This window comes from Lactuca sativa, chromosome 4, assembly GCF_002870075.4.
Source record: "Lactuca sativa cultivar Salinas chromosome 4, Lsat_Salinas_v11, whole genome shotgun sequence".
Classification (NCBI taxonomy): Eukaryota; Viridiplantae; Streptophyta; class Magnoliopsida; order Asterales; family Asteraceae; genus Lactuca; species Lactuca sativa.
In genome coordinates, this window is record NC_056626.2 from 266,349,082 (window position 1) to 266,370,924 (window position 21,843).

General features: G+C 35.0%; 2 protein-coding genes and 1 non-coding gene across 3 annotated transcripts; 2 read left to right on the forward strand and 1 right to left on the reverse strand.

Annotated features, from left to right (window-relative positions):
• Positions 1-436: 436 nt before the first annotated feature.
• Positions 437-543, reverse strand: LOC111919595 (small nucleolar RNA R71). The gene has a single exon (XR_002859548.1). It is a non-coding gene; the product is annotated as a small nucleolar RNA R71 (small nucleolar RNA).
• A 766-nt stretch (positions 544-1,309) lies between these two features.
• Positions 1,310-2,154, forward strand: LOC111919587 (uncharacterized). Its single transcript, XM_023915160.1, has 2 exons — positions 1,310-1,595; positions 1,643-2,154. The coding sequence occupies exons 1-2, from the start codon at positions 1,310-1,312 to the stop codon at positions 2,152-2,154; spliced, it is 798 nt and encodes a 265-aa protein (XP_023770928.1).
• A 16,673-nt stretch (positions 2,155-18,827) lies between these two features.
• On the forward strand, positions 18,828-21,509 carry LOC111919588 (uncharacterized). The gene is made up of 2 exons (XM_023915161.1): positions 18,828-19,453; positions 19,571-21,509. Exons 1-2 carry the CDS (start codon positions 18,828-18,830, stop codon positions 21,507-21,509), a joined length of 2,565 nt encoding a protein of 854 aa, XP_023770929.1.
• Positions 21,510-21,843: the final 334 nt, after the last annotated feature.

Genomic DNA, 21,843 nt, shown 5'->3' on the forward strand with positions numbered 1-21,843 from the left:
GAAAACGAGTTTGGACTATATAAAAGAGAACCCGAAGATGAGCCAAGCAACGAAATGGCGAACATTGAAGAAATGTCAATGGGAGCTTACAAGAAGCGTATTCGAGAAGATGTTCTTCCGGGATTAGTACACCCCGCGATAACTACCACTGCCACATTCAGTTGAAGGGCCACATCCTTAATGCATTAAAGGATATTACGTTTTATGGAAAGGATCATGAGGACGCTTTCAAACATCTAGATGAGGTCAACAACATTCCTGACTATTTCAAAGTCCTAAATGTTAATATAGATATTGTCTTGCTGAGGATGCTCCAGTTACTTTCAAAGGAGCTGCAAAAGACTAGTTGAAAGCACTCCCACCTGGTACAATCACTCCTTGGGCTCAAATGCGTGAGCACTTTCTAGACCAATTTTGCCCACCATCCAAGATAGCAAAACTCAAGAAGGTATTAGCCAAATTTGAGCAACAACTGGGGTAGTCACTATATGAGGCATGGGAGCGTTACAAATGATTGTTAAGGAATTGTCGTCAACATGACCTTAATATTCAACAAGAGATGTCTATTTTCTATGATGGGGTCAATGTCATGACTAGCCAACTCCTTGATTCGCAAGGCCCTCTCACGAAGAAGAATCCTAACAAGATCAAGGTGCTAATTGAAGAGTTCATGAAGCATTCCCGTGAGTACCACAACCCAAGACACGATAGAGTTAAAGGTAGTAGAGGTGCGCATTCTGAAGAGATGGCTGCTATGATGGTGATGTTGAATAATAAGGACCGGAGATTGACCCAAATGGACCAATCAATTCATGCAATAAGATTTGGATCTGAAAGGTGTAATGGTCCACACTTGACCAAGGATTACAACTTAGATGATAACGGGTATAAAAAGGGTCAAGTTTGCTACTCGAGTGGGGATAAATTTGATGAGGATTGGAGAAAACTAAAGAAAGAGTGGCTTCCATATGATGAGTACAATAAGCAAAAGGAAGAAAAATATAAGCGGACAGGCCGAGGCTTCTACCAAAAAGAGTAACCACCAGTTGAGAAGAAAGTAGACTTGGAAAATATTTTGACTCGATTTATGGAGGTCTCCGAGAAACGGCATGATGATACTAATGTAGTGCTAAAGGAACACATGAAAATGATGAAAGAACAGCAAGCAATGATGATTGACCAGCAAGCCTTATTAAGAAATCATCAAGCATCGATTCATAATTTAGAAGTCCAAGTTGGTCAACTAACTACTTTGGTGAGCAACAAATTATCCACCTAATTTCCCGAAAAGAAGACTCATTCCCATGTAATGGTGATTGATACTGAAGAAGAGGCCATCTCTGAGTTCCTAGAAGCACTAGAGGTGGAACCAAAGCCATTCGGATCAAAGCCAAAGAAGTCAAAGATTCAAATCAAAAATGTTGCTGAAGTACCAGACTCACGACGTGAGCCCGATATGCTCACGTCGTGGGCTAAGTCTGAACAGAAATTTTTTGTAAATGTTCTGCCTTATAAACCGCCTTTACCATTCCCGTATCGAGCTAATCTCAACCCACTAGAAAGGGAACATCTGGAGTTTATCAAGCAAGTAAAGGGTATTCCTATTAATACTCCTTTTATTGAGTCACTATCTAAATTCCAGAATGTGCTAAGTTCCTTCAAAACCTTATAGACACTCATCAGCAATTAAAGAAGAACTCCAAAGTTATTCTTAGTGAAAAAAGCTCAAGAGTTGTATTGGGGGAAATACCTAAGAAGATGGGAGATCCTGGACGCCTCACTCTTCCATGTGATTGTGGAAACAGTTTGAAGACTTATGCTTTAGCCGATTATGGGGCTAGCATAAACTTGATTCCATACTCATTCTATCAAAAGCTGAATATTCAGAAAATGAAGGCTACAAAGATGACCATCCACATGGCCAATCGTTCGGTGACGCACCCAAGGGGAATCGTAGAAGACATCCTTGTTAAAATTGGGAAATTTGTTTTCCTGGTTGACTTTGTGCTTATGGATATGAAGGAGGATGTAAATGTCTTAATCATTCTTGGTCGCCCTCTACTAAATACTACTAGGGCTTTAGTAGATGTTAGTGAATCCAAGCTCACATTGAGGGTTGGTAATGATGACGAAGATTTTGGAATACAAGATTGATTTCAAGGAGATGATGTTGAAGAGGTGTTCAATATGGATAAAGATAATGATCTTGAAGAATTGGAAAAGCTCATGGAGGAAGAAATCAAGACAATTCACCAAGCCAAACGCACCAAACCGAGAGCATCCGTCACGTTATTCGTTTAAGTCATTACCCACAGAAAACGAACAACTTTCATGAGTGAGGAAAGCGATGAATTGTTGAGTGATGAAGACGAGGCTACTTCCAAGAAGACGAATCCAGTGGTGAAGGAAGAAAATATTCCTATGGAGCTTAATAAGAGTGATGAAAAATTAGAGACTAAAGGGATCAAATGCAAGCTCGATGTAGATAATGTAAAAGCTAAAAAAGAGAATTCAAAGAAGGCGTACATTAGATGAGTTCAAGCGTACAAGAGGCGATGGAAAGAACAGAAGGTGCAGCTGGTGGACTCCTTTAATAGCTCAACGTAGGAAGCACGGAGTCCGGCTCATGACTGCATCAAAAAGATGCGCTTCTCGGGAGGCAACCCGAGTTTGGTTTAGATTTTCTTTTCTTTTGAGTTTTTGCATTTTTAATTTTCTAGGAAAATTGATCATATCATCTACAACATTTTATGCATAATAAAACACTGAGTGTGGGGTCCCTAAAATTAAGTGGAAAAAATTATGAAATATAGTTAATGAAATATGGGATTTATTAGTAAATTATGTGCCAGAAAGTACTCATGACGTGAATCCTTTAGGACTCATGACGTGAGTAAAGGAAAACTTACGTAAATTTGCTAATTAGTCCAATACATGCTCTAGCCCATTAAGTATAAATTAGAATGGACCAATTTCCTAGCCTATTTGTTCATTATTTGAATGGCCCAACTTTTCAGTCCACGAGAACTCACGGCCTGAATCGTAGGAATTCACGACGTGAATGTTGAAAAGGTCACGGGACCACAAATAAGAAACAGATTCCTTTGAGCAAACACATAGTTTATTCTTCACGAAGTGAGGCTCTCTTCTGGTCCCCCCATCTTACCAATTGCGGCTAATTCCAACTCTTAGTCTCTTTTTGCTTACGTAATCTTCCAATTTAAGGTAATAATACTTAGTTCTCATGGATAATATTTCTTTAATAAGTTGCATTTAGGGATAGGGTTTGGTAATTAGTGCATTCTTTATATGTTGTTGTATTGTGCTTAGATTTAACATATGAATAAACCCCATTGAAATTTTTGGCCGATTCGGAAACTGCTTTGACCGATTCTTACCCTGGTTGACGAACTCACGACGTGAATCCTAGCACCATCAAAACAATTTTCTGTTTACTCATAATGTCTTGGATTTTTGTTTTGTGGTTGTTTGTTGTTTTGTTTTGCAGAAATGGGTCCAAGAAGAGAGGTTCCAATAAGGGTGGCTAGTTTGCACCCATTTTACATTTTCCCAACAAATTTTCCTCGGGATATTTTGACACGGTGCAACAATCGGGTGGGGTGGCTTTACAACCGTGAGATTGTTGTCGCCCCTACAGTTAATTGGGCAAGGTTCAGGGAGGTTGGGCTTGTTGATCAGATGTCCCAGTATCTCACAAAGGTATTTTTGGGAAATGGATTTTCATTTAAGTGTAAAGGGTGGCACAACTTGTTTAGAATTCAATATAGGGTGTACAAATAACTTTGTATGGAGTTCTTTGCAACTGTGGCATTACATGAAAATGTCCAAGATCCTACCTTTCAGCAAGCATTGGTTTTCCGTCTCGGGGACGAATACCGAGAATGTAGTTTGGTGGAGTTCTCTTGGCATATGGGTTTATATGAGGCACATGAAGCCATGACTCCTGAGTTTGAGATGTTTCTGAGGGAGGATGCCTGAGGGTATGAGAATGGAGCATCGGGTGTTGTTTTTTGGAACAATATTGCATCCAGAGTGTTTAATTATGGGGTGTCACCAGAGAGCAGCATTAACTCACAAATCCATGACTTACTCCACCGCCTTATCACCTTTTCCATCCACCATAAACTTCATGGGGACAAGGTCAAAAAGATGAACTTGTTCTATTTATGGTCAATTTTACAGCCAGGAGTATGCTGCAACATTCCATACTTCTTGGCCCGCTATTTGGCGGAATTTGCTACGAGTTCTCGCCTCGGGAGCCCCATTTGTGGTGGCCATTTTATCACACGATTTGTCCGGTCTTATGGTTTGATCGTTTCCGACATCACCCGCATTTTGACTTGTATGGAGGGAAACGAGTTCACTATAGGATATTTGGAGAAAATACGGGTAGTAAAGAATCATGGGTCTCATTGGCGAATTCTACATTCGGATGATGATGATGGTGACGAGCAGCAAGTTGATCAACCGGAGCCACAACCACAACCACGGCCTCGGCGGAGGAATGTTAGAGGTAGAGGAGAGATAGGGCAGTCGGTACATCAAAATGCACCCTTTGGAGGAGCACCTTATGGAGGAGATATGGCAGGATATTTTGATCAATAATCATTGAGTACTAATTGGATCGGGGGTACAATGGAGAGCATGGTTCGACATTTCGGCCTTGAGCAACTACCACATTTGGGGAATCAATACCCCATTTTTCCTACATAGAGCTTTTGTCAACATTCAAGGGGAGACGAAGCGGGAACAAGTGGAGCACATAACGATGAAGAAGATGATCGATCGTTTGCTTTTATTTTGATTAATTAGTTTTTTAAGTTTAATTTGGGTTGTGTTGATTATGAACTTGTTTGGATTGTTAAACTTTTGTTACGATATTATGTTACTTCTATTATTCCTTTGGTTGCTATATTTCAGATTTGCTAAAGGAGTCTCGGGAAGGAAAGTCGAGTCGAGAGCATATACTTCTAGACAAGTTTCATTTAGAGTCTAAAGTCGAGAGTCAAGACCCACAATTGGAAATAAGCGTGGGGTGGGTCGAGAGAAAGGATAGAGTTAGAAGACTCGTCAAATAATGCAATCAGAAGGGTCTTAATTCATTAAGACATTGGTTGGAGTTCATTCATTTACAAAGAAGGATGGGCTGTTTTTGTTTTTGTTTGCCCAGTTTTCACGTCGTGAGGCCTTATTCCTCACGTCGTGATCTGGGTTACGAAAGCATTCAGAATTTATATTTAGCGGCCTCACATCGTGAACACTATTACTAACGTCTTGAGTCGTATATTCTCACAAACATGCAGTTTTTTTTCATTCACCTTTTCTACATGCTTCACCACCATTCTCTTTGGAGTTATTTTGAAGACTTTTTTGGCTCGTTTCCTCCACTATAGAATGTGGCGTATACTTTCCCACATTATTCTTCACGTTTTGGAGATTTATGCCTCATTTGTTAAATATTGAAGTTTCGATTCGTTATTGGTGCTTTATATATCTTGCAAGATCAAGATCCAAGTTCCAATTTATAAGAAGTCCATATTCGAGATGCACATTTTATCCACACGACTGGAGTTCAATCTCGCCACTGCTATCCCAGGGGAGTCTGTTCCTTTTTCTCCCTTTTATTGTTCTTTTAATTTCTTCTATGCATACAATGAGGGCATTGTATGTAATAGGTGTGGGGTAGGGGTTGAAAAGGTAAATTGCTAGAAATTAGTAAATTTAAAAATTTTAGAAATAGATTTGAAATAACAATCTAATAAAAAATTGATAATTTAAACTTAAGTTGCTAGCATTGTGTGGGATTATCCGATGAGAGCTCAAATGTTTAGTTGAGCCAATATACGTTATAGTACATTTATGGCCTCCTTTATTCTAGTGAAATCATCATACAAAAACACAACCTCGCTTAGTTTGAGGATTGGAATATGTTTAGTAGCTTGTACTTGAAATGTATCCAGGAAAATTTATATCTTTAACCAATAAGGGTTGAAGTTAAACGCCCCTGCTTAAGCATGTAGGTCTTTAAGTGAAGAAAAAAAGTGAGTACATGTAAAAAAAGATAAAGAAATTACCAAAATGTGAAAAATTGAAAAATTTTTGGAGCTATAGAAGTATCAATGTTTGAAGACCAAAGATCAAAAATTCTGAAGAAATATAAAAAGTTGAAGATACCAAGAATTACACAAGAAAGTGGTGAATTCGAAGAAATCAAATATCAAATATCAAAGAAATGAAGAATTCAAGAGCTCCATAGTGTGGTATCTAAAAGTTGTAATTCTCTAGATTATGTATGTTTGGGTAGCTTTACAAAAATACCTTGAGGTTAGAAAATTTTCTGAGGATGGATTCGAAGGGATGCATAAAATGAGCATTGTTCAAAAGAAGTGGGCGCATGTTTATGAGGATTGTGAGTATTTAGAATTGAGGGGGGTTACTTAGGAAAATTTTTAGACACAAATGCACGCGTTGAAGTCTTGGCATAATGGTCGAGTTTGAGTTGGATCATTCTATGTGATGTTGGTCATAAAGGTTTAATTTGAAAAATAATTAGATTTGCTTGAGGGAAAGCAAAGTATAACTGTGGGGTATTTTGATATTGCCTTATTTATACATATTTTTAGGCAATATTTGTTTACATTTTTATTAATAATTTGGTTATTTGCATAGAATAATGGTACTTATAGGCTTAAGTTATATTTTGCAGCCAAATAGAAGCATTTTCGAAGAGATGGACTAAAGTTGACAAAACATGGAACTTTGGAGGCTTGAAGGAAAGAAGAATAAAAAAAAATCAACTAAACACATACTCACGACGTGGGTGAAGTATTGTAGAAGATATGCACCAGATGAAAGAAGAGTCCTTGTCGAATACATTAATTTCGCACTCATGACGTGAGCCTTATTGGCTCACGACGTGAGATTGGAAAAATCAAAAATTATATAAATCCTTGTCCATTATGACTTGAGAGACTTTTGGCTGCCTTGGAGGGTTCCTAAAGACGATTTGCAGAAGAAAAGAAGTTCTGGAATAGGGTATCAACACAAAAGAAGAAGAGAAGTTCATAAGTAGATTTATAGTTTGGTACATTTAGTATGCTTTTTAATATGACTTGTGTTTGTTTAAGTGCTAGTATGTCCAACTAAATCTAGCTGCTTCTGTTAGCTAGATGAAGCTGGAACTCATGGTTTTAATACATTAGATTTGACTTTACTTGTTGGTATTGTGCTTGTGTTAGATTGACTGAACCTAGCATGTTTGATTTAGTGTTTGGTTGCTTAAAATTCTTGTTATGTGTAGTTAGTGAATATGAAGCTACATGAATATAAATACCCAATAATTCAGTGAACACTAGTTTATTAGAGCTAAGATCAAACCAATCTTAGATAAGTAATTGGATCATTGAATTAGGTTGTGCTAGAGAACTTATATTATGACCATAATTGTGTTTATCAAATCAATCTTACATGCCTCCAATCTTATTCAATAAGTGATTATGTGTTAACTATTGTGTGACCAAACATAGACTTACATGAATTAATTAATGTTAGTATATTTAGAACTAAATTGCTAATACTATTTTAATTGGTACCCATAGTAATTGTCATAGCTAAATTATTAACCATTGAGGGAAAGTGGATTTGAACTAACAGAAGTGTTTTAGTAATTGATTGAATTTTGTATTAAGAATTAAGTTCAATTAAACTTGCAAAATTAGGTAAAAACAATTCCCTTGTTAATAATTAGGTTAATTTAATAGTTAGTAGATTAATTAGACAATACCGTTCCCTGTGATCGACACCCGACTTACCCCAAGCTATACTATAGTTTGACTAGGTACACTGTCCAGGTGCAATTAGTTAGTTAAGGTAGTTAGGTTATAAATTTAAAACTAGTAGGTACTTTTGTGCACATCATACACAATTCCCCAAGAACATTCATAATATCTTCAAATCTTCATACATTCACTCAAGAACACAAAGATCTAACCGTAAACCCATAGATCCAACCATAAGCCTATTTTGCCAACCAAAAACTTTGCAACATTTTCAAATAATTCCATATAAATTGTAAGTATTCCTTACATAATTTAATAATATTTTCAATATTATTTAACTAATTATTTAAATTAATATATTATTAATTTAAATATGACGTCGAATATAATTATTTTTAGGATAACGTTATTCGCACGTATGCTTACCCGAGGATCATCTCTACTACTCGCCAATTCAAGCTAACGCACGTTTAAGGTGAGTTCATACCCCTATGTTTTCACTATTTTACAATGCTTTAAGGGGGTAATACAAGTAAACACAAGGACTCTAGTGTTAATATTCAAAGGATTTCAAAACCATTCCAAACCACTTGCAATTATTTCAATTCATTTATCGAAATATTTATTATACTTTAATCCTTTCATAACATGTCGAGCAAGAGGGTGTTTATTACAAGTTTTTTGACTACTACTTTACACATACATTTAATTGCAAAAGTACCAGTACATTACCGGACATTAAATTTAAACTATATTTGGTATAGTTAGCGAACTACTACACTATTTTGCTAAGTAGAATACACAGAATAAGACATACATTTAAACTATAATAGGTATAGTTTGGAAGACACTACACTACCTTACAAATTCAAGAACACTACTCTATTACAATGATTCAAGGATACACTACTATATAATTATTTGAGTATAATTATTTTACATTAATAAGTACACTATTACTAGGTAATACATACAGTATTAAGTACAAGAGAATACTACTACACTACACATAAAGTAGTTAATACATGGTTGTGAGGCACTACTTCGGGGTACCCATCAAGGTACCGGTTCATATCCTATGAATTACAACCAGAGTCTCCTGGAGGGAGAGCGTGAATTTGTGTATAGATCTATACAGGACTGACAATCCCGCACCTGAGCTGCTTGCAACAGTTAGGCCGATAGGCCTGGGGTGACACATGTCATAACATTTCGACGCCTGAAGAATGTCGTAAAGGTCGCGAAGTCATATCAAGAAGGTTTATATGAAACTCACAACAGTATAACTAAAATATTTGTTTACGGGATTAACACTACTTCAAAGGTTTTATTTAAAATAAAATGAAACTACAGCACACTACTTTACACTACAGATGGTGGTATTCTAGGCTTTCAGACGAGGGCTTTCATATAAATCTAGTTATAGTACATTATTTTCTAGTACAGGGTACACTAATACAGTACACATTTACAACGAACATACATGACTACATCACATTCACTATAGAGAATTATGGATTTTCTGGAGAATCATACTAGTAATTTCAAAGTACAAAGACAAGTTTTCCATCACTAAGACACACTTATGAACTCACCAGCATAAATGTTGATACACTTTCACAATCACTTGTATTTTCAAGAAATCAATAGACAGGTACACCCGCAGGATTTTGAGAAGACGGAGCTTTATAGGGTCTCGTCTTTTACACTTTTGTTATACACTCTTTATGTCATACAAACTATATTATGAACAGATGTAAATACAATACTTTATCAATGTAGTGGTTGTGTTTGCTTTGATTACTATTATACAATTGTTGTGATATTGTACATGACGTCCTCCGCCCCCGAACGCTTCCACCGTTCTGGTTTGGGGGTGTGACAGATTGGTATTAGAGCATTGTTTATAGTGAACTATGTATATCAAACCTTACAAGATATACAACTATAAACACTATGGGGCCGAAGCGCTCTGAACTAAAAGTAGACTTTTATAAATATAAGTATCTTACAAGAAGTATATGTTGGGTTTTGGGCACTATAGCACTCCTATGGTGCACATGAAACCCTAGATGCTTTAGATATATGTTTTCTCTAATTATACATGTATTTTCAATTTTCCAAATTATACATCCTAACTAGCATACAAGTTAACAATTTAACAAAACAACTAGTTTATTAAGTTACCTCTTAGTTGGACGTGTAGTTCTTGGCCTTTGAAAGCTTGAGCACCTCAAGTGTGATGCCTCTAATGTGTCGCAAACACCAAATGCAAGAAGAGGCTAGAGAGAATAAGGTCCTTTGCACAAAATCAATATCACTCTACTAGAATGAATGGAGTAACTAATTTTGGCTCTAGGCGTGTGCTTTTATAGTGTGACAAATGCTAGGGTTACACCTTGCAAACCCTAATGGCCTTTCATATTACTTAGGCTCCATAGGTTAAACCTCCATGTACTAACCATGGACTATCTCATTGGTTTAGCCCATCCTAAATAACCTTAGATCAATAGCCCACCCTATAAGAATCATTAATTGACATAATCAATCCCCATATATTTAATTATTCTTTTTTTATCACAAAATTAATTCCAAATTAATTCTTGATCAATACTAATTAAATAATATGATTTCATATTAATATATTATACTTGTAATATATTAATAAATCATCAATGACCGTATTCTCAAAAGTCCATCCTATCAAATTGCACTGATGAAGGCAACCCAAAAGGAACATGCTACAATCAGGTTAAGTACATCCCAGGTATAGTTATAGGCTTAGACACCAAATCTAATAGTATCCCACTTGGATTAGTCTAATAACTATAACTGCCAATGCAACTTCAGGATCCGACTTAGCAACCGTAGCTTTCAAAAGCCGTTGTCGAACTCTTAACTAGTCAGTGACGCGTCGACATAGAACATAGTCATGCTTATTCCTCTGTTCTCAAGATATCTATGCGGACAAATACATGGAACATAGTCATACTTATTGTTCTGCAATTTGTTTCCCGATTACCGATTCGTCTGACATAGAACATAACTGAACACATCAATTTAGTTCTAACCGGGCCCAACACATAGTTAAAACAGAATCATCGAGGGGCCCAAGATATCGCTTTTAATCGTCTTAGGATAAAAGGAATAGATAAACTTCGACATTATATGCTTGTACTAACTACTCATTAAGTCATGCACAATGATACGCTTTATAACATCAACTTATTGGTGCATTTTTTTTTCATCAATGCAAAACCAACTCGTAGTCAACAACTCATATATCTTAGTTTGAAGATTATATGATATTATCGTCTCACAATCAGTCGTGATAAACTCAATGAAGTGATTCAGGTGAGCATGGGTTAATCCAATACTGAAATCTTATTTCAAGAGTACTCACAAATGGTGTAGCAAACTTTTTCTATGTCTAATGCCTTATACAATCTGCAAGCCAACTCATGATAGTCTAGCCTCATTACCTACTTATAAAGTATGATCGAATGTGGATGGTTTGAATAATCTTATTATTCGGGAAGTCAAAACATGAGTGAAACACAAGAATAATACTAATCCTATATGGCCCTAAAACTTTTGAGAATAAATAAAACACCTTTTATTTAATCAGCATATTGATTACACATTATTCATTGTATATTGTTTCGATTAATAAACTAATACTTGAATTAAAACAATAGCTATCCCATGCCCCAAGCATGCACACTATGTTTACCTACGATTCTTACTTTGTGATAGATCAATTGTAAATATTTCCAACGATTCTCATTTCACAATTCCAAATACCAAGTTCTTGCCACTTACTATAATTTTTTAGATTCTAAACTTATATGTAGTGATCCTTTTGTAATGACTATGTAAACAAGTCACAGAGACTTTTTCAATTACAAAACTTTCCATTGGAGATTGTTACAAGAAAATTCCATGTATCCGAAGTCTCATATTCAAAGCACATTCCTTCTTGCATAAAAGTTTCTAACTTTCTCATAGATTCTTGATATCCAACTCCCATTATGGAAAATTTTCCATATTTTCCATATGACAACTCATTGTTAATAGAATCCTGTCTATTCATAATAATGTCAATATGGTCCATCCATTACTATATTTCCAACTATCCATAAGCAACCAATCTTTTGCGAACCTTGGATTATTCTTAGCAATTGTTTAATAACTTTAGTCATATCCAGTTCTAGTCCTTTTTCCCTCTTAATGTCGTATGTATTTGGAAAATTAGAACACATGAATACTATAGCACATGCAATCGATCCTATACCCGAAGCATATGTGATATGATTCATAATGTTTTACATAAAGACATGATACTTGACCAGTCTTTTGCTATAATATTTATATATATATATATATATATATATATATATATATATATATATATATATATATATAATTTCCAATGTTGAAGTATTTCAACATGGTATTCATATAAATCTTTGACAAAATTTGATTAAAATCTCAATCTAAATTTTTATAATTTGAAGGAAGTATAAGTTCCTCTACCATAATTTTAGCAAAACAACTTTTCAACCCTGCAACTTTGCGAATTGAAAACTTTTTTTTTTATAATTAACATTGATAACTTGCAACAATTACCATAATAATTATGCTCCCACTAGCTTAACAATTATTTTGTTACTTGCATAACATTTATGCTCCCACTAGCTGTGACATAAATCCAAAAATCAACTAGACTTCTGGAAATCAATACTTTATTGACTTTCTTACCAAAGTTTAGATTTCTGACACGAGATGCTTCGATAAGCCTTTATCTAAGCTCACACACCTTTTATTAGAAAGTTCATATGTGTGTCTAAACAATTTTAGAACGTAAAGCAATAAGTCTTAAATGTTTAGACCTTTTTCTATTTCTCACAATTTGATCTATGAAGAGGGATGTCGTAGTTATAATCGAATTTGAGAATGCAAATATCACAATTGCTAACTCTTTAAAATCTACTTAGTGAAAGTGTGTCCTCACAACCATTTTCATGAATTGGAGAGAAACCTTATGACACTTAGATTTTTTATGGTGTATGTGTTCCTATCCATGTGAATTTGTCATAACCATAATCTTAAGACATTGTTAGTGATAAATCCAAACTCATATGGACTGAACTTGTTCAATCTTAATTTCTTGCCACCTGGCAGCACAATGGTCTGCCATTGCTTCCAGTTTGTTATGCAAACAATTGAGAACTCATAGAACTCACATGCATAGTTAACTTTAACTGGAATGGCCACAAAAACAAGAATATGTCAACATGATAGGTTACAAACCTCAAGTCGTGTGCTAGTGATTAACAATAAGTTTACTGTTGATTAGTTCTTGAAACATTTCAAGACCTTTAAGACTCCCACTAACCTCTTGACATATAAGATTCTCTTTGCCAATAAGCATTACTTGACAAACAAATATTCAAGAGTTAGTGTGGTTTCTTATCAAGACAAACACTTCACACAATTGGTCTTAGTTGGTCTTTGTTTTATCCAAAACATCACAACTTACCAATTTCAAATGTACAAGAGTAGAAAACATTTTACTCTACATTTGCTGATATGTCACTCAATATACAATCTTGGAGTGTAACTCTAAGATTTGATTTTGGAACGAAGTATGATTCATTTTAAAAGATTTAACCATTTCAACAGTTCATGATTCCTCTTCTTAGCCAAACAAATGCACTAAGGCATCCTTAGAGGATCAAATTGTGATATGTTTTTTCATAATCATTAAGATGATCATAAAACACGATACTCAAGTACTCTCCCATCTTTTCAGATTGGAGAAACTTTTATCTTTCTACCGACTTTGATTCTTCTTATTCATTCTGCTATACATTGAGACCTTTCAATGACTTAGAATTATACTTAATCTTGTAAGCATAACCATATTTACTAACTTTAGTAAACCATAACGAATAGTCTTATTGTTCTCTGTGGTGGACCTGACCAGCGGACAACCAAGTGTACCATCCCCTAGTCCTTCACTTAACTCACCTCTGTATGTGAACAAGGAATTAAGCATAATTTCCCAAAGATGAAGTTTCTCATTGATCATAGAATACAAGTTGCATGATCCCAAGTTTCTGTCAAATTGAAACTTGGGTGATGAGAATATTTCCTTATTTGGTTAATTTAGACACTACCATAAATGAAAGAATCAAATCCATATTGCTAAAAAAATACAAACATCAATTTTCACATGTACCATTGCAAGGAAATATAAATAAGATAAAAAATCAAAATTTTATTTATTTATAAAAGATGCAGAAAAACTTTTCCTTACAATGCAATTACAAATGAAAACTATATTACTACATATTTCAAAGTAATCTATCATAACTCCTAAGCAGCAGCTCAAAAATCTGATCATCGAACCATGCGATTGAAATCCATCTCTTCGTGATTAGACTCATCATGCTTTTTCTTTAAGCTTCCTTTCTTTTCTTCAATATTACAAAGCATCAAAATGTAATCTTATCACATCATGTATTAAGAATCTCCAAATAGGAACTTAATAGAGTTAGATAGTGTACTTACCTGAAGCAGAGTCATACATTTTGACTTTACCATCTCTTAGATCTCTAAGGTAGTCAGGGTAGCTTCGCAACCAATGTCCCTTCTCTTTGCAATAGAAGCAAATAGATTCTTTTGGAATGGTACATGGGACAATCTCAGACTTAGCCTTTCCCTTTTCCTTTGGAAAGAGAAGTCTTTTTTGGACTTCTAATGTTTCCATTGTCAATGTCCATGGGAGTTTGGGAAGTAGATCTTCTAATCAAATTTGCTTTACCAGTACGCCAAATCATTGTAGAGTCAGCAGCAATAAGCGAATAGGTAAGATCAGTAAGGGTCACATCGCGGTCTGTCATATAGTAATCTTTAACAAACTGACTATACAACTCGGGAAGTGACTGAAGAACCCAGTCAACAACCAACTTCCTTGTGCAAATGACACCCAACATTTCTAGCTCGTCAATGTGTGACATCATATCCAAGACATGTTCATACACAGACCTTCCATCTTGGTGTTTACTAGCCAATAAGGCTTGAGTGACCTTGAACTTTTCAAGTCTTCGAACTTGGTGTGAATAACCATGCAAATTAGCTTGGTATACTCAATGTTACAAATCACCTTATCAATGTGCGGTTAACCACACACACTCCATTGATCTATGATTAACATCAAGAAACCCTTTGCCACAGATTGTTAGTCCCAGATTAGTGTGTCGGTTAACCACATACGCTCCTCTTACAACTTAAAAACGTGCAAAGTGTAATTTCATGGATTAGCACCATTTTCATATTTTCCTAAAGTAACTAACATTGATAATTTTAATAAAAGTTTAGTTACTTTATATTTATGTTTAGACTTTTAACAAGAATTAATGTCTTATCCTACCCGTTCAGCTAACGACCCTCCACCAGTCAAGGAGGCGGTGGGTGAGAGTGGATACCCATCAAACTGCCATTTTATAAGCAGTAACCTTATACCCCTTTATAGACCAGATTCGTGAATGAGGCCCACTAACGGTAAGACTAACTTGTCTTATATATATATATATATATATATATATATATATATCATTAAAATTATAATATTATAACGTATAAGGATTGAATTTTAACTTTTAAAACTCTAAGGATTGGGATTAAATGTTTCAGTTGTGAGACTTTACAAATTCCAAAACTTGAGGACAAGTTTTGAATCTTTTCAAAAGTCTTAATTTCCATAACTTATGAGTTAATGTTGGTTTTATGAAAAGACTCTTGATTTTCCATAACTTGAGGACAAGTTATGGAGTTCATTTAAAACATTTATGATAAGACTTTTCATGTTCCACAACTTGAGGTCAAGTTATAGAACTCATTTAAAAACATTTAGATTAACTCTAATAAGGAAAATTATCATATAATTTTTTTTAATCATGATCTAAACTAACTAATAAGGCAAAATAGTTTCAAATCAAATGATACAAGTAATTAGCTTAACATATAAACTAACAACTATCATAAGAATTTTGACAACTATCTTTTGATGACTCTTGGAATTCATAACTTATGAGTTTAATGTTATTTTAATGGATGAGACTTTTCATTTTTCATAACTTGAGGATAAGTTATGGAGGTCACTAAAATCATTAAGATCAACATTTTAACTAACAAAAATTTATCAAGTAATTTATCTATGATCTAGTTAAACACATAAGTCAAGATAATTCATATCAACAATTGCAAGAAATTAGCCTAATCATATAAACTAATATTGTGACATCCTAGAATTTTGGTCAAAGACTATGAACGGTCAAGTTCATAATAAGTCTCCTTGTAGTTTGAATCATTGAGTTTTGGAACATCTAATATAAAGTAAATGAGTTATTTCAACTATTATAAGATACCAGATGGTATTTTTCTTCCAAATGTGTAAATTGATAAACCAATCAAACTGCTCAAACGACAACCATAGGAATGCATGTGAAAAACTGAAAATCTGTGTTAAGCAGTTGTGAGCAATACAAACATTCTAGTCTCGTTGTACATATTTCCCTAATTCCAAAAATATAAAGAACGTCCAAAACAGAGATCGTATGCAAAAGATACGACCGTTTTAAAAATCCAAAACCAGTATAATACTGATTTCTTAAAAACCACTAAAACCGTTTCTATCAATTGAGAAACATGCACACCTCAAATAGAGATTCCGAAAGCATTTTTGGACTCAGGCTATAGCCTAATATTTAATTTCATATTTGAAATATTTTTATAATAAATATTTATAAAAGTCGAAAATCATACGTTTTCAGCTTAATTAAATGCGAAACTTTAAACATCTTTTTACAAAGATCAGTATAAAAAAAACTCAATCCCGTTTGCATTTTTAGAATCACCACAACCTGAAAATTAAGCAGACATGTTTAAAAAATTTATATGAACCTCTACGAGGACACGAGAATCGAGGTATACATCACGATAAATACATATATACAAAAATATATTGTAGCTATTTTTGTGAAAATGTTTATAAGATATACATATTGGCAAGGCCACTATAAATGTATATATATTTTTGGTGTAGTATGCAACTTCAAAAGAATCCATATTAATAGTATAATCACAATGTAAATATGTTATATAATTAAATCTTATATAACAACAATATATATATATATATATATATATATATATATATATATATATATATATATATATATATATATATATATATATATATGTTGGGTTTTTATAAGATTATCCCTATATATATATATATATATATATATATATATATATATATATATATATATATATATATATATATATATATATATATATATATATATATAGGGATAATCTTATAAAAGCCCAACATATTTTCATCAAAGTCTTAAAAAAACCACTATATTATTTTTTTGTATGTTAAAACCCTTATATTTTTTAAAATGTATCATTTAAGGCATTGAGCTCGGTAAATCCTAGATATCCAAAAATATTAGGTACTCGATTTGTAACATTTCTATTGTTACAATTCATAAGATTGAAATTTTTTTTAAAAATATGAGGATTTAAATGCACTAAAAAAATAATATAATGGTTTTTTGAATCCTTTCATGAAAAGAGAGTAGGTTTTTCTAAGCTCAGAAAACCTTAAATAAGAATTTTAGAAAATATAAGGATTTTAGTGTACTAAAAAATAATATAGTGGTTTTTTTAAGCATTTGGTGAAAATATGTTGGGTTTTTCTAAGATTTTCCCATATATATATATATATATATATATATATATATATATATATATATATATATATATATATATATATATATATATATATATATATATATATATATATAAATTTTACATTCCTAACGTATGAGTTTAGATTTATATACATGTAATATACAAGTTATGTAACAAACTCAAAATACATACATAGATATAGCATGAATATACATCAATATATACCCAAATTCAACCAAATACGTCTATTCAATCTACAAAATACAAATAAATAAATACAAATAAATAAATAAATAAAGACAGCTTCTATGTTTCTTCCAAGTTTCATCATAAGCAAAGCCACACTTACACTTCTTTCCGTCAAACAAGGAAACTTCTCCTGTCAAAACAAGGAAACAAGGAAGGAAAAGGGAAGGTTAACACTCCAACACAATCATCGTACAAATACAAGTTGTAACTGATAAAAATATAAGGAAATCTCCAGAAAAGTCCTATAATTTTAATTTAATTTATGAAAAAGTTTCAAACTAATTTTTGTTTACAGAAAAACATAGAATACCGTCTAAAACTTCGAAAAAAAACCCTTTTTACCCGGTTTCAAAGATTTAGCCGGTATTTTGTCATTTTTCGTTAGTTTGCTCAAAATATTATGATATTTTTTAAAATTACTCGATAACCAAAATATTGAGACTTTTCTGAAAATTACTGTGGAATTAATGGATATTACTATTATTTAAAATATCATTACACAATGATTCTTGAACATATAGATATTTTATTATGTTTTTTAACTTAATTACCATCTAACCTCCATACATTACCCGGTAACAACCATCAAATCACACACATCTATCAAGAGTGAAAAATAAACTTTGAATGACAATTTAAATAGATAATCACCCTTCACTTGTTTCTGATGGCGATGACCGGGTTTGACCCGTGGAGTCCTTGGTAAATCGGACCCCAGCCGATTTAGCTAAGGCTAATTTAGTAATTAAAGTTGAAGGTTTATCTTGTTTTGAGTTTTAAGGACCTATGCTTATCTCGTTGTTTGTTACCTAGGTTTTAGGAGTTTTTTTTATTTCTTTCCTTGGTATTTATCTTTGGATTAGAAGAAAAACACGACTCAGATTTTAATGATTCTTTCTGGAATGAATTTACCCTCCTGGGAAAACTTTGCTTGATTTTTCTTGTCTCTTGCTAGTCATTAGAAATAGGCATCAGTTGGTATCAGAGCCTAGAGCTCAGAAGTTATCTATGGCAAACAACGGACGAGGACCTCGACAACAGCCCCGTAGAAACGCCAATAGAGGCAATGAAGACAATTTGCGAGATCCACGTGACATTGAGGAAATTGCACGGCTACAGCAACGAGTCCGGGACTTGGAATTGCAACAGGAAGAACGTGTTGAGGAGACAGAGACGGACACTAGAATCTGGGATGATGGTGCGGGGTTTGGCAACCCATTTGGTCGGAGACGACCTTGTCGAGAGACACAAGCGACTGACCAAATTCGTAACCTTGGGGTCAAGATTGAAATTCCCGATTTTGATAGGAGAGCTCAAGTAGACGAGTTTATCGATTGGCTGAGCACAGTTGAACGCGTTTTTGAGTTAAAGGACATTCCCGATAATCTGAAGGTAAAACTCGTGGCCCTTAAACTTAGAAAATATGTTTCGTTATGGTGGAATCATGTCAGGAAGACGAGGGTTCAGGAAGGAAGATCGAAAGTTGAGACATGGGACAAAATGAAGAAACTGTTGTGCGAGAAGTTTCTTCCAACAAACCATCGACAAGAGGTCTTCTTGGAGTACCATAGCTTGTCCCAACGGGCGTCTACCGTTGAAGGATTCATTAACGAATTTGACAGATTACGAATGCGGTGTGGAACCGAATAACAAGAGGAGCAGGTTATTGCCCGTTTCTTGGGTGCGTTAAGGCCTGGGATCTCTGATTTGGTGCAACTCCAGCCATATTAGACCCTCACCGATGTGTGTAGTCTAGCCTTAAAGGTTGAGAAACAACTCAAAGGGAAAAACAAAAGTGTTGGCTCTAAATGGGGAACCACCAAAACCGATGTTGTTCGATCTCCATCAAATTTCTCACCTGCGAGTGGAAGTAAGCCCAGCCCAAGAAAGGTTGAAGGTACCCGTGGACCAGCTACATCTTCTACGACTCACACCACCAGATTAAATCGTTGTTTCAAATGCCAAGGAATAGGTCATTTCGCACGAGATTCTCCTAATCAGCAACTTGTTACGCTCACTGAAGACTTACAACCCACGTTTGACACTGAAAACGAAGAAGACGAAGAAGAAGAAGAAGAGAGAAGCAAGATCATTTATCCAGACAAGGGTGAAGCTTTGGTAGCCCAGCGAGTTCTTAATGTTACACCTACCTCTACAATTGACGACACTTTATGGCTTCCTAACAACATCTTTCGCACAAAATGCACAACCAAGGGTAAAGTATGTACTCTCATCATTGACGGGGGTAGTTGCGAGAACATGGTAGCCCTGAGTATGGTGGAAAAACTAGCACTACCAGTAGAGCCACATCCAGATCCTTATCAGTTGACTTGGCTGAAGAAAGGGAATGTTGTCAAGGTTAGTCAACGGTGTCTTGTACAATTCTCCATCGGGAATAAGTATTCTAATGAAGTGTGGTGTGAGGTAATCCCCATGGATGCATGCCACGTATTATTGGGGCGACCTTGGCAATATGATCGACGTACAAAACATGACGGTTTCAAAAATACGTATTCGTTTAGAAAAGATGGGATTAATGTCACGCTAGTACCCCTCGACACCCGAGAGACGGGAACCGAAGCCCTCATCCTAACAAAATCGGCCTTCCTCGACTTTACCCAACACACTACACCCCCGATTATGTATGCTCTCTTGATCGTAGAACAAAATAAACTTCGTACAGAGACACCACTTGCGGTTCAACCTCTTCTTACAGAATTCCAAGATGTGTTTCCTGATGAAATACCCGCCGGATTACCACTCATGAGAGAAATCCAACACTGCATAGACTTTGTCCCCGGTGCAATCATACCAAATAAACCAGCGTACAGGATGAATCTGAAGGAGTTTGAGGAGTTACATAGACAGGTGACCGAGCTTCTTGAAAAAGGGCTTATTCGGGAAAGCATGAGTCCTTGTGTTGTCCCTGCATTATTAGTACCTAAACAAGGAGGTACCTATCGGATGTGCATTGATAGTCGGGCCGTAAATAAAATCAGTATCAAGTACCGCTTCCCTATACCCCGTTTTGAGGACCTTCTTGACCAGTTACATGGCACGTCAATCTTTTCTAAAACCGACCTTTGTAGTGGTTATCACCATATTAGAATGCGCCCCGAGGATGAGTGGAAAACAACCTTTAAGACACGTGATGGGCTTTACGAGTGGATGGTCATGCCATTTGGCCTCTCAAACGCCCCTAGTACGTTCATGCGCTTGATGAATCATGTGTTTAAAACCCTCATCAGTCACTGTGTTGTAGTCTACTTTGATGATATCTTGGTGTTTAGCAATGATGTGGGTCAACATCTTCGACACTTACGAGAAGTTTTTTCTATCTTGCAAGACCAAAAGCTATTTGCAAACCGCACTAAATGTCAATTTTTGTCACCTGAAGTTCTTTTTTTAGGCTATATAGTTTCAGGAAATGGCATACGCATGGATGAGTCTAAGGTAGAAGCTATCACAACTTGGCCCACACCTACATCTGTTCATGAGGTTAGAAGCTTTCATGGGTTGGCTTCATTTTATCGTAGGTTTATTCGAAAGTTTAGCTCCATAGTTGCCCCTATTACCGACTTCATCAAGGGAAGTCAATTCATTTGGACGACCGCAGCTAATCGTGCCTTTGAAGAATTGAAAAAAAAAGGTCACTCAGGCCCCTGTGTTAGCATTACCGAATTTTCATAGTACTTTTCAAGTAGAATATGATGCGTCAGGAGTGGGAGTCGGCGGTGTCCTGAGCCAAAACAGTCGACCCATTTCTTTTTTTTAGTGAAAAACTAAATGAAGCAAGACAAAAGTACAGCACGTATGATAAAGAATTTTATGCGATTATTAGAAGCCTCGAGTATTGGCGCCACTACCTCTTACCTGGTGAGTTTATTCTGTATTCAGACCACCAAACCCTCCGGTTTATTAATGGTCAACATAAGCTCAACCCAAGACATGCTAAGTGGGTGGAGTATCTTCAAGCTTTTTCCTTTGTCATCCGTCACAAAGCAGGGACGAGCAACACTGTCGC